The sequence below is a fragment of the Sardina pilchardus genome, chromosome 24 (genome assembly GCF_963854185.1).
Source record: "Sardina pilchardus chromosome 24, fSarPil1.1, whole genome shotgun sequence".
Classification (NCBI taxonomy): Eukaryota; Metazoa; Chordata; class Actinopteri; order Clupeiformes; family Clupeidae; genus Sardina; species Sardina pilchardus.
In genome coordinates this window covers 16,105,887-16,121,618 of record NC_085017.1, presented here as the reverse complement: position 1 = coordinate 16,121,618, position 15,732 = coordinate 16,105,887, and the positions used below count along the sequence as shown (strand labels likewise).

Below are 15,732 nucleotides of genomic sequence, written 5' to 3'. Positions count from 1 at the left end.
TTGAACCCACAGAGACAACAACGAGTGGAACCATCTCAGGTGAAACTACAACAATCAAAAGCACCACAAGCACTATGACTGAACCTTCAGAAACAACCATGTCGTCCACCATAAGAGCACCTACATCCACAACAACAACCATGCCAACAACCACACCTAATCCTACATCAACAACCATGGAAAACACTGCATCCATCGAAACAAGTACTAAAGTTGAACCCACAGCAACATCTATGGTAACGACAACAGCTTCACATATGACAATCAAAACCACACCAACCACTGTGCCTGAATCTACAACAGCAATGGCAACCAACACAACAAAATCTACATCAACAACATTCTACGCAAACACAAACGTTTCTACAACAACTAAAATAACAACCAAAGAAACCATCACAAGTACACCAATAAAAGCCACAAAGGCAACCCCCTCTACTGGCACCCTGGGGGCCAGTGTCACCTTGCTAAGTTTCATGCTACCCATAATTCATATTCTGTTATGACCAGGGATCTCAAGTTTTAAGCTGAGGCTGCAGAAAGATTGTTTTGTTTGTTTGTTTGTTTGTTTGTTTGTTTGTTTTTGCGTGCAGGAGAACAGAGGCTATTTAGGTCATTTTCATGAAAAAGTAATCCATCCATCATTGCATTTATGTATAGTGCAGTGGATATGGTATTGGTTCAAAGTCCATTTAAATGTAGGTTATTATCCCCTTTTTTCCAATTCTACATTTGCTTAGGTCAGGCTACTTTGTTTCAGTCTCTTTTTGATTTTTGTTTTATTATATATATATATATAATATTATAGATATCAGTGAAGCAAATAGTGTACATAATGTTCTGTTCGTGGCCTGCGTGAGTGTAGTTGTTCGCTGCACGTGTAGACAAAAAAAGCAGTATTTCCTTAAAAAGATAAGCATAATGAGATAAAAGCAGACAGGGGTTTTCCCCACGTGAGACAGGTGCATTGTACTCTGAAACATCTGATGTTTAGGCCATTCATTTACCAAAGTTGTCTGTTTTGAGACTGAACTTTAGATTGCTTAATCTACAACTTACCCATATCATAATTAAAAACTGTGAACTGACAATGTGACCCGCAAGCTTATTTTAACCAATGGCTACCAGGTACAGTGGCAATTAATGAAAATTGCTTACTGTATCCTCTGTATACAGAAAAAGCTTTTGTACATGTCAAACCCAACTCAGCTCTTTATGGTGAAGTACTGCGAATGTATAACTTATTACAGCGGCAATTCAATTGAGTCATTATTCATTTTATGACAAATTTGTTAGACACGGAAATTAACCAAATTTATCATGGATAATTATTCCCAGATGCAAACAAGCCTACATCCATAGGATCAAAGACCTTTGGCTTCAAATAAAAACCTTCGTATCTCAGACTATACATAGCAAATCAATGAAAAATACTTCTTGCATCCTATGTATACAGACAAAGCTTATGTACATGTCAAATCAGCCCTTTATGGTGAAGACATACAAGTAGCAGATACTGAGAATCTATAACTTTTCACTGCGCCAATTCAATTTAGTCATTATTAATTTTTTGGAAAATATTTCAGACACGCAAATCAACCAAATTGATCATGGATAATTATTCACAGATGCAAACAAACCTACTGTACATCCAGACGAAGGATCAATGTGACCTTTGGCTTCAAATAAAAAACGTTCTTATCTCAAACTATGCGTGGCAAATCTGCTGGGTTTTCGCATGAATCTGAACAGGAAGTACAGAGAAGAAAACCGCATGTTCTCTCTCACATACCTGGGGTCACAGGTCAAGGCCAGTGGAGTATAAAAAGGCTGACACATTTCACAGCTGCTTCAGACTTTTCAACAAGCATCACATCCCGCTCCAAGAGAGGGACAGCAGCAGCACGTCTCCCTGGACCCGGCCGTCTTCCTCTCTCGCCCAGGACGCTCTCGTGGACTCTCGTGGGGACTATCTGATTGCTCACTGTACCATCAGTTCCAACCTCCATCTCCACCTTCAGCATGAAGCTTCTGCAACTGTTCTTCTGCGCTGTGACTCTCTGGTCACCTTTGCTGGCTCAGGTACTGCACACCATGTCTGTTTTTGTGATTCACAAGGATATTTTGCGTGTATGTGACATGATTCAGACAACAGCTGATTCAGAGATGGCCTTTATTAGGAGGCATTGGTTTATACAAAATATACAAAAAGTACTAGTGCTTGCCTAGTTTTCTTCATGTGTGTCTGTTTGATGTTAGGGCTGAACCTCATAGGGATTATCCTTCCCTTTGAAGTCCACTTTGAAGTTTTCATATTTTAATATGTCAGAGATTAATATTAGATGCATTCTTTAATATTTGATGGTGAAAGAAATACATTTTATTGAGAAAATGCAGTTAATGAAGGGAAAAGTAACGCTGGTGAAACTTTTGTGTTGTTGTTGAGTCTCTTATTGTACATTTTACCCATATTATATGTCATATTATGATATCATAACTTGTGATGATTTACTCTATGCACTAATTTTATCTTTAACTTTGTCTGAGTTCTCCTGTTAGAACTCTTGTCTTACTGTTTTGCACTGCTCTATGTTATCAGGAAGATGCAAGGATGTCAACAATGCCAGCTTCAACAGTAATGGAGACCACCATGGTTGTTCCTACGACAACTGCAACTACAACTACCACCACAGTTGAACCCACAACAAAAACAACACCCAACGTGCCCACTACAGGTGCACCTACAGAAGCACCTACAGAAGCAACAACCAAAGCAAGCACTACAGCAGAAGAAACTACCACACCAACAGCCCCGACTACAACTACAACCACTGCAGCTACAACAATTGCAAGCACAACCTCTACAACCACACCAAGCACCACATCTACAACAAAAACCACCATAAAAACCACAGTCGAACCAACAACAGCCAAGGCAACCACCACAGATGCACCTACAAGCACTGCAGCAGAAGAAACTACCACACTAACAACCCCGGTTACTACCACCACAACAACCACAATTTTAACCACATCTGGCACCTCTGGAATCAATGCCACCCTATTGAGCTGTTTGCTGCCCATGCTATTTTTGTTGTCATGGCATTGAGTGCCCCTGTGTGAGAAAGGTGTCAAGCATTAATAATATAAATCCACCAATTTGCACTTAACTGAATGTATGCCAACTGAAGCAAAAAAGCTGTCCATTGTAAATATCATAATATAATTCTCTAACATGGTTAACATGTGATACTGGCTGTGACATTGGAGACCTTTTCTTTGATGCATTTATGGATAAAAAGAAAAACTATTTCACATGTACAAAATCTGAAATGCAGCATATAAGTTTATGCAAATCTTCAGTATTCACACAAAGCTCTCAGCTCAGCACACCACCTTTTGTACATATCTGTTTCCTTTATTTCTATTAATCTACTCAAACTTTAGTCATTCTTCTTTATCATGGGAAATGCAAATTTATAAAGGATGAATAAGGAAGTGATGCCTAAATGGTATTGAAATACATACTCTAACATGACAAGCATTCTGAAAATTTCTTTGAGGGTTTTTTTTTTTTTTTTTTTTTTTGCTGCTCAAACATGTGGCGACATATTTGCTTTAGCAGAAATCAGTTAAAGTAAATCATTACTAACTTTTTTATGCATTTAAGATTGTATCAAATATTTAGACATTTAGACATTTTTGATGCATGTTTTGTTATATTGTGTTATTTTTTCAACTGTCAAAATTAAACTGTTGTGGTAATATATTTTGAAGTACCTGTCTCATATCTCTTCCATAATCAAAAAAAGAAAAAAAGAAAAAGGATATACAGGGTTGAGGTATTCCTTCTTTGTCATGAGGTGAATGACTATAGCACCATTGTCTTGTCGGAGTGTTTCATTATTTCTCACCTATGATAAACCAGAAACCAGAGTCAGTAAAGTTCAAAGTTTAACGTTTATTGTCATGTACTTATGAATAAGCATTTATAAGCATAGAAATTCCTTGCGCTGTTCATTCAACTTCAAGAATAAATCAAAGAGAAAAATGAATAGATACTATTTAAAAAAGACGGAGAGAGAAGAAGGAAGAGGGAAATATATTAGTGTACATCCTGATGACTTGTGGGTAGAAACTGTCCCTATATCTGCCGGTACGGGTCCTTATGCTCTTGTATCGTCTTCCAGAATGCAGGAGGGTGAAGAGACAGCGGCTGGGATGACAGCGGTCAGAAGCTTGGCCTTTCTTCTGCAGCGCTGACTGTAGAGGTCCTGGATGGATGTAACTCCGTCCTTGTAACGCGCTGTGCTGCTCTAATGACTCTTTGTAGCTATTTTTGATCCTGGTGTTGTTACCATACCATGATGTTATGCCACCAGTCAGAATGCTCTCTATTGTAGACTACAATACTAGTGGTAAAAATTGGTCAATATTTTGTGGTCCAGGCCAAATTTCCGCAGAAAGAAGAGCCGCTATAGCTGTCTTTGTGACTTCACCAATATGGTGTGACCACGACACTCAGCGTATATGAGGTCCTGCCCATACCTAGCATCTTCGCACTGCCATTGAAGTGGAGTGGATAAACCTTTCCTAGGCCACAATGAACATTAGTCTATGCGAAGATGTGTTGGCTATAATTAGTGCAGGTAAGGCTGATAACAAACAGGAACTTGTAGACTAATTTATGAGAACAGTATAACTCCACCACTTCCTTGTCCTGGTTGCCTTTATGATTTCCTTAAATTGCCAAAGCATGACGAAGCTAGCTGGTTAGCATACTAATTTTAGAGACAGGCCTATCTGGGCAAAATAGGGGAAAGGTGGCACTGACAGAACAGTTATTTCTTCACATTCTGTTGCTACTTCAATTTTTGAAATGCTTTAAATGAAAGATACACATTAAATACACTAAGCAGCCTAAAGGTCGCCTACTGTATTCCAAGTAATTTCTTCCCTGTGGTTGAGCCACCTCTAACAACATGTAATAAGAGTAGCACATAATATGATGTGTAATGCAATGTTGTTGTTTTTTTGGTAACACTTTACTTGTCGGGTTCGTTCATAACACATTCATAACAGCTGTCATGAACTGCACATGAAGTATTCATGACTGTTTCATGAAACATGACTTAATATTCATACCAACCCTTTCATGAATGTGGAAGACAAAACGTCAAAAACTTGTCAAAATAAAAGTCCAACAATCGCAAAGCAGCATTGCTGTCTTTTTTGTTTTAGCCAACCTGATCATGTCACATCTTAGTCAACGGGGAAGTACAGTGTCCAGGAGAAATTCGTTTTTTGTTTGTCTGTTTGTTTATTTTATGATAGTAACCTCTGAAGAATGCATAATTGTCTACACCAATGACTGTATATATAGATAAAAGAGGAATGTCCAACCATTAAGAGGTCCGCAGATGGTCAGTAGTTCACTTCCCAGTATGATAAATACTTCACAACTCGTATAGTAAAGTGACATTTGAAGTAGACTTCATAAAATATTCATGATATGTTTACAAACGCTGCAGGGGATGATTCATAATACCCTGTATATGGATTACTAGATTGTTGGACTTTTATTTTGACAATATTTCGTTGTTTTGTCTTGCCACATTCATGAAAGTGTTGGTATGAATGTTGAGTCATGTTTCATGAATCAGTCATGAATACTTCATGTGCAGTTTATGACATCTGTTATGAATGTGTTATGAATGAACCCGTCAAGTAAAGTGTTACCGTTTTTTTTAATCACCACCACACAAACTGTTTCTTGATTAAGGACTTTTAAATGTATGGCTGTATGGTAGTTTTAGTGTTAATCATGGTGAAGTAAGTTAAAGAGATGTAATGTGAATGTTTTAAAGAGACCCTATGCAACTTTCTGCAGGAGACGATTGCTCTTTGTTTACATCTGGAAGTCTGAGACGAAGAACCACGCTTGCAATTTATATATTTAAATATAGCCTATACATGTATAAATATACACGCTAAAGCTGTCGGGGAAGCTCTGCAGATAAAATGCAAGCATAAAACGAGCGAAAACGAAAAACGAAACCGAAACCAGAGATGAAATCGCCAATCCTGCATAGTTCCTCTTTAAGTCCTGTTAGTCCATTGAATAACTCAATAAGAGGGAGAGAGCAGCGCTACAAGGCAATAAGGGAGTTCAGCAGAAGGGCATTGCGTGGGAGACAGAAGATGAATTGAAGTGACAAAAGATACAGTGAGAGTGAGAAAGATATAAAATAATTCAACAAATCTCATATACTGTATGGACAACACTTTACTTGAAGGCATCTGCATTACACGTGAACCCTAACTCTAACTTGTCCTGACAAAAACTATGCCAGGGAAAACGGAGAGGGGAAAGATTGTTTTGCTACGTGTGGACGTCGTGGCCTAACTTGTGTGTTGATGACACATTCATGTCAGTGTCATGTCACTCTTATGTAGCTACAGTACCTTCAAGTAAAGTGTTGCTGGATTGTATTTATCCTACTTTAACTGCCTTACTTTTATTGATGTCTTAATTCATGAAGCCTGCAACAAATCAGAAACAGACAGGGCTAAACAAATATAGAATTGTACGAGATAATAACTTCCAATTGAATTGATTTTAAAACTAGTACCATATCGATTTCACTACATACTGTAAATGCAATGATGGACCACTTTTTCATGAACATGACCTAAATAGCCTCTATTCTCCTGCTGTATGTAAACAACTCTCACTGCAAGCTGAACGCAAAACTTAACAGAGGAATTATGGGTAGCATGAGGTTTAGTAAGGTGGCACTGGTTCCCAAGGTGTCAGCTGAGTTGGTTGCAGTTTTGGCTGTGGTGGTTTTTGACGTTGTTGATTCAACAGTGGTAGTTGTAGTGTTTCTTGCTGTTGTTGCAGTTGTCGTACTTGCCATGGGTGTTGCTGTAGTTGAGCTTGTGGTGTTAGATTTAGGATCAGCTGTGATGATTGGCTTGATTGTTGTTGATTTAGATGTAACTACAGTATTGTTTGTTGCTGTAGGTTCAACTGTAGTGGTTACGTTGGTTGTTACAGTGGGCTTAACTGTGGTGGTTGTTATGGCTGTTGTGGTTTTGACAGGTTTGGTGTTTGTTGTTGTTGTTCCTTTGGACTTCAAGGTGGTTTTTGATGTTATAGGTTCACCTGGGATGGTTGTTTTAGTGTTTGTTTTAGGGGGTTCAACAGTGGCAGTTCTTCTGTTTCTAGTTGTTGTTACAGTTGTAGTACTGGCAATGGTTGTTGCTGTAACTGTAGTGGTTACGTTGGTTGTTGTTACTGTGGGTTTAACTGTGGTGGTTGTTATAGCTGTTGTTGTGGTTGTGGCTTGGGTGGTGTTTGCCGTTGTTGTTCCTGTGACCTTCAAGGTGGTTTTTGATGTTGTAGGTTTACCTGGGATGGTGGTTTTAGTGGTTGTTTTAGTTGTTGTTGTTGTTGTGGGTTGAACAGTGGTAGTTCTGTTTCTTGCAGTTGTTACAGTACTTGCCATGGTTGTTGCTGTAGTTGAACTTGTGGTGTTGGATTCAGGATTAGCTGTGGTGATGGGCATGGTTGTTGTTGTTGTAGATGCAACTACAGTATTGTTCGTTGCTGTATGTTGAACCATAGTTACGTTGGTTGTTGTTACTGTGGCTTTAACTGTGGTGGCTGTTATAACTGTTGGGGCTGTGACAGGGATGGGGGTTGCCGTTGTTGTTCCTGTGGACTTCAAGGTGACTGTGTTGTTTTCTGTAGCTGTAGTTGCACTTGTGGTCTTGGATTCAAAATTAGCTGTGGTGATTGGCATGATTGTTGTTGTAGATGCAACTACAGTATTGTCTGTTGCTGTAGGTTTAATCGTAGTGGTTATGCTGGCTGTTGTTACTGTGGGCTTAACTGTAGTGGTTGTTATGGCTGTTGCTGTGGTTGTGACTGGGGTGGTGTTTTTCGTTTCTGTTGCTGTAGCTGCCATGGTGGTCATCTAATAACAGAGAAAAATGCTTTCATTAAAGGGTACTGGATCATATAGGAAATAAAATGGGTTTATTGTCGGATTTATACTAGTATAGATACACCTTATGTTATGCATTATCATTGTAAAACACTGCAAACCTGTCCTGTTAATTAAAAATGTGACAAGGAGAAACAATACATTGGTAACTAGAGATTAAAACAGAGTGACAGGAGTCAACAACCAATCAAACAAAGATAAATGCGGCTGATACAATTAACTTGCATCATGATTTTTTCCTGGTTTCACATGTTTTTATACACTTTTTTAAACATGTATCATTAGCAATCAAATTACTCCCAACTCTATTGGACGGAAATGAAAAGGACAGCTATTCACTAAATAATGCTGACAAATTTTAGAAATTGTAATAATGTGTGAAACTCCTTTTGCACAATTCTTCAATCTGCAATGATTAATTATCCATAAGAGGTACCACCTTGGCACTGTGTTGCTATTTGCAAGCACGGATCAAAGAGGCCAAAGACACACAAGCTGACAAGTCCAGGTGATTACAGTAGGTCTATTGACAGGAAAATTGACAAGCTGGTTTCAGTGTATGAATTTGTCTGGTCTACAGTATGTTTCCTGCAATCTGATATGTCAATTACTGTACATTGTAGGCGGCAATAAATACAGTTCATGCTGTGATAAGCTTGTTATGCTTATCTGTCTTCATACAGTTTTTGATACTATGAAAACTACCAAGAAATAACCTACTGTAGACACAGCAATTAGCAAAAATCTAGGCTGAGGCTCTTGACATCGAAAACGGTGTTTTCCATTTTGTTGTCCATTGTGTGATGACTGATTGAAAGGATACATTGCATCTCACTGGGTTAATGCCTCCAATCATCATCACACTTTGTGTTTGTTGAATTGTGACATACAGAAGCAGAGTAGATAGAGAAGTTCCGTCTGATATTGAGTATCCCACTGTGAATCAACACCATGACAACAGCATAGCAGTGCATTGAATACAATGTCAAAAGTAAAGCAATATACTGTACCTGAGCCAGAGAGAAAGTCACATAGCACACAAGCAGAAGTTTCATGATGGAGGCTGAAGCTAAAGACTGTAGAGTAGAGCCTCAAGTCAATAATCCTCAAGTCTGAGAGTGTTCTGGGCTAGAGGGCAAGATTGCTGTGTCCTGTTTGCCCTGCTGTCCTCCTTTTACAGAGTGTGATGTGATGCTGTGGTGTTTTTGAGGCTGAGAGAGTTTGAACTGTAATTGCCTTTATATACAACCCTGACTTTGCTTTATGTGATTATAAGCATTCTTCCTGGTGAATCAAATATTAGCCTCCAGATACATATTAGCCAAAAGATTGCACAGAGTTGTTTTGTGAAACAAGAGCGGTCACACTGACTGCCCTCAACACAAAGGGCTTTCCTGGTTTACTGTCACTCTTCTTGGTTGCCATTACCTGTGGCAGGCTGCCAGGTTTTAAACTCCACGCTTTGGACATGAACATGGCAGAATATCACACAGCCTTCACTGAAAAAAAAACAAAACAATTCTGGATTTACTTGATTTTATCATATACATCACTTGCACATTGAATGAAATGTTGTGTTCCTTTTCCTTACTGGTTCAGTACGTAGGTGCTTCACGTTGATCTAAGATGATTCTGTTGGATACATTTACTGTTGTGACAAAATAGGTCAGTTCAACTAATAAAAATTGTGTTTGATAGAAAATATGTTTGTTTAATTTCACGTTTTGTGATTTTTTTCCTTTTCCCCCTAATATAAACGCTTATCTTACTTGATTAAATTAGCAAAAATGGATTTCTCAATTGGAATGACTATTTAACCGTTAAGTGAAGAAACTAAAATAAACCTTTTTGTTTGTTTTCTTCTTAGGGAAGGATATAACAAATATAATAGAAATGCATGAGTGCTCAAGGCTAGAGAACAAGTCATTCAAAGACTTCCTCCTGGATTGTGATACTCTATGTGGTTCCACTTGTCCACATGTTGGGAAGTAACTGAATACATGTCAAGGCTTTTCCCATCCCAACCCTTCCTCTATTACTCCTGTTCTTCCAGTTTTTTGGGGGACAACCTTGGGAAAGTTTTGCATTTGTTCACCATTTAGTGAAGAAACTAGAATAACAAAATGCATGAGCACTCAAGGTCAAAGAACAGGTCCTTCAATGACTTACCTCGATTGTGATGCTCTATTTGAGCTCACTTGTCCACAGGCAGTGTTGGGAAGTAACTGAATACCACATGGCAGACAAACACGTTTTATTATGATTATGTAACGGTATTTAAATACAGGTACTCATATGCCAAAATCTGACTAAACCTTTGCTACGCTATGGTCATAATAATGCACATTGTAATTCCCCTCCCTGATAATTCCAGAAAAAAATGCTTGGAAAAGCATGTTACTAAGAGGAAAGAAAAAGCCGACCCTTTCTTTAGTGGGTTTTCATACTCATTAAATGTTTGGCATAAATTGTGTGCCATTTGGTAGCGAAGTATCTGACGCTGGTGTTTCCAAGGTATCGTTCAGTACTTGACCATTCAGTCTGGTCATGTTTTTCTTTAATAGCGGTGATCATTCTGATGCGAAATTTAATTTACATTTGATATGGATGCTATCTGTGGGTTTGTGAATAGATGTGAAGACCCTGGTGAGAATCATAACGAACAAGACTCATCTAGGCCAAGAACACATTTTTATATGCTTTATTTATTGTCTTAATTTAATTTCATCTCTTGAAGACAAGCTACGTCACAAATTGATGTATTTCCCCATAGTCCCCACCAGTGAGAAATACGAAAACTGGGCTTCCTATTCCTTTTGATAATTTCTTTATGCACATCTGTTCCTTACATTCAACATTTTAACAGGAAATAAATAACTGAAAGCATAATGTTCATCCCTGGGTAATACCATTAACTACTTTAACTGCCTTACTTTTATCAATGTCTTTGTTCAAAAAGCCTGAGACAGACATAGTCACCTAAGCTAACAAATAGAAAGGCAAAGAAGGGGTTTTAATAACATGCAGTTGATTTTGACAAACAGTAAATGCAATGATGGATGGATTACTTTTTCATGAACATGACCTAAATAGCCTCCGTTCTATGGCAACAAATCCCACTGCAAACTGAACACAAAACTTAACAGAAGAGGAATTATGGGTAGCATGACGTTTAGCAAGGTGGCACTGGTCCCCAAGGTGCCAGCTGAGTTGATTGAAATTTTGGCTGTTGTTGTTTTGGTGTTTTTTGATGCTGTGGGTTCAACAGTGGTAGTTGTTGTTGTTGTTGTGGTTGTGACTGGGGTGGTTTTTGCCGTTGTCTTTCCTTTGGGCTTCAAGGTGGTTTTTGGTTCACCTAGGATGGTGGTTTTAGTTGTTGTTTTTGTGGGTTTGTCAGTGGTAGTTGTGTTTCTTGCAGTTGCTACAGTTGTAGTACTTGCCATGGTAGTTGCTGTAGTTGAGCTTGTGGTGTTGGATTTAGGATTAGCTGTGGTGATTGGCATGGTTGTTGTTGTTGTTGTTGTAGATGTGACCACAGTATTGTTTGTTGCTGTAGGTTTAACTTTAGTGGTAACATTGGCTGTTGTTACTGTGGGTTTAGCTGTAGTGGTTGTTATAGTTGTTGTTGTTGTGGTTGTCACAGGGATGGTGTTTGTCGTTGTTGCTTCTGTGGGCTTCATGGTGACTGTGTTGTTTTTTGTTGCTGTAGCCGCACTTGTGATGGTAGTTGTGTTGGTTGAGGCCATGGTGGTCATCTAATAACAGAGAAAAATGCTTTCATTAAAGGGTACTGGATCATATAGGAAATCAAATGGGTTTATTGTCGGATTTACCTGATACACCCTAAATTATGCATTATTATTGTGAAACTGCAAATCTGTCATGTTAATTTAAAAAATGTGACGAAGTGAAACAATATATTAGGACGTATTAACAAAGAGAGTAACAGGAGTCAACAACCAATCAAACAAAGATTTTGATAAACCAAAATCATGAAAGACGTGAAAGGCATGAAGGCAAAATGAAAGACTGATAACAGGCTGACATAAACCAATAAAGTGATAAAAAAGTGTAACATAAAACAATGACATCTACTACAAAAAAATAATCTATAATTTTTGCATTGTGATTGACAGGCCAATGTTGTTCCCTCGTACAGTATGTTTCTGATTGGCCACCTGTTTGCTAGAGGGGTTTGCGACACTCCTCTCCAGCTGTTTTTAGCATTGGTGTGAATGGAATTATTTGAAAAGTGAAGGAGTGGAAACATATTTTTTTTTTACATATTTCATGGTCTTATATTTTGCAATCAGGTGTTGTACAAGATACTGACAGCTAAATAACTTTAGAAAATGACCAGTTAACAGTGGTAGTTGTTGTTGTTGTTGTGGTTGTGACTGGGGTGGTGTTTGCCGTTGTCTTTCCTTTGGGCTTCAAGGTGGTTTTTGGTTCACCTAGGATGGTGGTTTTAGTTGTTGTTTTTGTGGGTTTGTCAGTGGTAGTTGTGTTTCTTGCAGTTGCTACAGTTGTAGTACTTGCCATGGTAGTTGCTGTAGTTGAGCTTGTGGTGTTGGATTTAGGATTAGCTGTGGTGATTGGCATGGTTGTTGTTGTTGTTGTTGTAGATGTGACCACAGTATTGTTTGTTGCTGTAGGTTTAACTTTAGTGGTAACATTGGTTGTTGTTACTGTGGGTTTAGCTGTAGTGGTTGTTATAGTTGTTGTTGTTGTGGTTGTCACAGGGATGGTGTTTGTCGTTGTTGCTTCTGTGGGCTTCATGGTGACTGTGTTGTTTTTTGTTGCTGTAGCCGCACTTGTGATGGTAGTTGTGTTGGTTGAGGCCATGGTGGTCATCTAATAACAGAGAAAAATGCTTTCATTAAAGGGTACTGGATCATATAGGAAATCAAATGGGTTTATTGTCGGATTTACCTGATACACCCTAAATTATGCATTATTATTGTGAAACTGCAAATCTGTCATGTTAATTTAAAAAATGTGACGAAGTGAAACAATATATTAGGACGTATTAACAAAGAGAGTAACAGGAGTCAACAACCAATCAAACAAAGATTTTGATAAACCAAAATCATGAAAGACGTGAAAGGCATGAAGGCAAAATGAAAGACTGATAACAGGCTGACATAAACCAATAAAGTGATAAAAAAGTGTAACATAAAACAATGACATCTACTACAAAAAAGAATCTATAATTAAACAAATAACTTATGGTTTCACATGTTTTCTTAACTTGTTCAAACATTTAACATTAACAATTAAATTGAAAAACTCCAAACTCTATTGGGCAGAAAGTAAATGGAAAACACCTATTCACAGATGTTTACTGTAATCTTATGTCAATTACATCATGGGCTGCAATGAATACAATTCATGCTGTGATAAACTTGGCTTGTTTGTCTTGTTACAGCTACTGATACTATGAAAACTACCAAGAAAAATCAGACACAGCAATTAGAGAAAAACAAGGCTGAGGCTCCTCACATTGAAAACTGTGTTTTCCATTTTGTTGTCTATTGTGTGATGATTGATTGAATGGATACACAGATTTGACCACAAATTGTGTTGTTTGAAGAAAAGATTTGCTTTTGTGCATATGCTTTAAATGTTTTGTAGCTGTTGGAGACTTTTTTAAGTGTTTGCTCAAAGCAATTGACCCACGGATAAGGTTTTATGGATTATTTTAACATTTTACCACAGGAGAAACAGCAAGAAATATAAAAATTTCCTTCTGTCAAAATTAGGGCTGTCAATCGATGAAAAAAGTGAATCTAATTGATGATATAATCTGTCGGCACCATCAGGCATTTCTTTTTTAAAGTAAATGTTCCAATCAACGATCTAGGCAGCACATTCTCTTCTTTCTCCTTCATTTTACAGTTTAATGGTTACTGGCTCTGGGTCAAAGGTCACAATCGATTAATCTGCTTTTTTTTTTTTTAAATCAGTTAATTGTTCTAAAATGAATTGATAGAAATTAATCAGTTAATTTGAAAGCTCTAGTACCTCTCTCCTTTTCTCACGGCCAAATTGCACCATGACAGAATGTGGTATCAAGTCATCAACTCATGAAATCTCAAACATCTCACTGTGTTAATGCCAATCATCATCACACTTTGTTTTTGCTGAATTATGTCATACTTGTGAATTGTGACATAGTATAAGCAGAGTAGATAGAGAAGTTCTGATATTGAGTATGCCAGTCAATCAACACCATGACAATAGCATAGCAGCGCATTGAATACAATGTCAAAGGTGAAGTAATAAAAAGTACCTGAGCCAGAGAGAAAGCCACATAGCACACAAGCAGAAGTTTCATGATGGAGGTTGAGATGGAGGTTGTGGCTAAAGACTGTAGAGCCTCAAGTCAATAATCCTTATAAGTCCTGGCTCCTGAGAGTGTTCTGGAATAGAGGGCAAGATTGTCGCCTCCTGTTTGCCTCGCTGTCCCACTTTTACAGTGTGTGATGTGATGCTGTAATGTTGTAAGGCTGTGAAATGTAATTGCCTTTATATACAACATGACTTTGACTTTGCCTTAGGTATGTGATTAGCGATTTCCTCCTAAGACTTCCTGGTGAATTAAATATTAGCCTCCAGATACATATTTGCCAAAGTTTGCACAAAGATGTTTTGTGAAACATGAGCGGTCACACTGACCTCAACACAAAAGCGCTTTCCTGGTTTACTTTCCTGGCTCTTCTTGGTTGCCATTACCTGTGGCAGGCTTCCAAGCTGCTTTTAAGACTTCACCCTTTTAGCCATGAACATGGCGGCACATCACAGAGCCTAGTAGTACTTCAGCGGCAAAATATGGTGCTTAGGTAAACAACTGGCTTTTACATCAGTTGATTGCAAATAAATGAGTACTCAAGGTCAGAGAATAAGTCCTTCAATGACTTCCTCCTGGATTGCTCATGGGCAGTGTTAGGAAAGTAACTGAATACATGTATTCTAGATTACATATTTAAAAAAAGAAATATGAGCAATTTAAATACAGTTACATTCAATACCATTATAAAACATAAATCAAGACTTTTCAAACTCAATTAAAATATTTTTAATCACACCATAGCATATACTGTATCTCTCAGGTGGCTCCTTCCTCTTTCCTCTCTGTTGATTCTAAGAGCCAAAATCAAAAACCTCTCAAGGAATGTACAGTGTAAAATTAGCTCTATCAGAAAGACTCAGGAAGCATTAAACAAGGTTTACAGTATTTATTTGAATTTAAAAGAAAGTTAACAATATTTATCATTAAGGGCTTGTGGCAATCTAGAAGAATAGTATGAATATAATAGAAAGAGTCTTTGGCGTAGGCCAAAGAAAAGACAGAGTCTTTTGCGTGGAGACCCTCACATCCTGGAGGTTGGGATTTTCAAAGTTGGAATTATCTTTTTTCAGTCTGGAATTATTCCATTGTAGAGTTCATACACGAACCAGAGCTGCTCGGACCACTCAAATTGGGCTTTGTACAGTGATGGACAGATCAGCCACAGTGCCTCGTCAATCACATCATCTGAGCATGCTTTGGTCTGCAACAAAAAAGCTGTAGCTTACTGTAAGTGTATTAGGGCCACATGAGAGAAAATATTTGTGAAAATCTCAACATTTTTGAGAAATAATTTTCTCAAACATTTGGACTTTTATCTCAAAAATCTTATTTCTGACTTTGTTGAAATGTTTGTCTTTTATTCCCAAA

At 37.9% G+C, this 15,732-nt stretch overlaps 1 protein-coding gene across 1 annotated transcript; it reads right to left on the bottom strand.

Moving 5' to 3' along the window:
• Positions 1 to 10,378: 10,378 nt before the first annotated feature.
• LOC134072899 (uncharacterized) lies at positions 10,379 to 14,497 on the bottom strand. The gene is made up of 3 exons (XM_062529778.1): positions 14,305 to 14,497; positions 12,552 to 12,866; positions 10,379 to 11,767 (listed from the first exon to the last, which is right to left on the bottom strand). Exons 1-3 carry the CDS (start codon positions 14,347 to 14,349, stop codon positions 11,114 to 11,116), a joined length of 1,014 nt encoding a protein of 337 aa, XP_062385762.1. The 5' UTR covers positions 14,350 to 14,497; the 3' UTR covers positions 10,379 to 11,113.
• Between the last annotated feature and the right edge of the window lie 1,235 nt (positions 14,498 to 15,732).

Bases quoted from the DNA above. Each gene is read 5' to 3' on its own strand.
- LOC134072899 (XM_062529778.1), bottom strand. From the start codon at position 14,349: ATGAAACTTCTGCTTGTGTGCTATGTGGCTTTCTCTCTGGCTCAG. The intron at 12,867-14,304 runs GTACTTTTTATT...CTCTGTTATTAG, and splicing joins TGGCTTTCTCTCTGGCTCAG to ATGACCACCATGGCCTCAAC. The intron at 11,768-12,551 runs GCAAGTACTACA...CTCTGTTATTAG, and splicing joins CAACTACAGCAACTACCATG to ATGACCACCATGGCCTCAAC.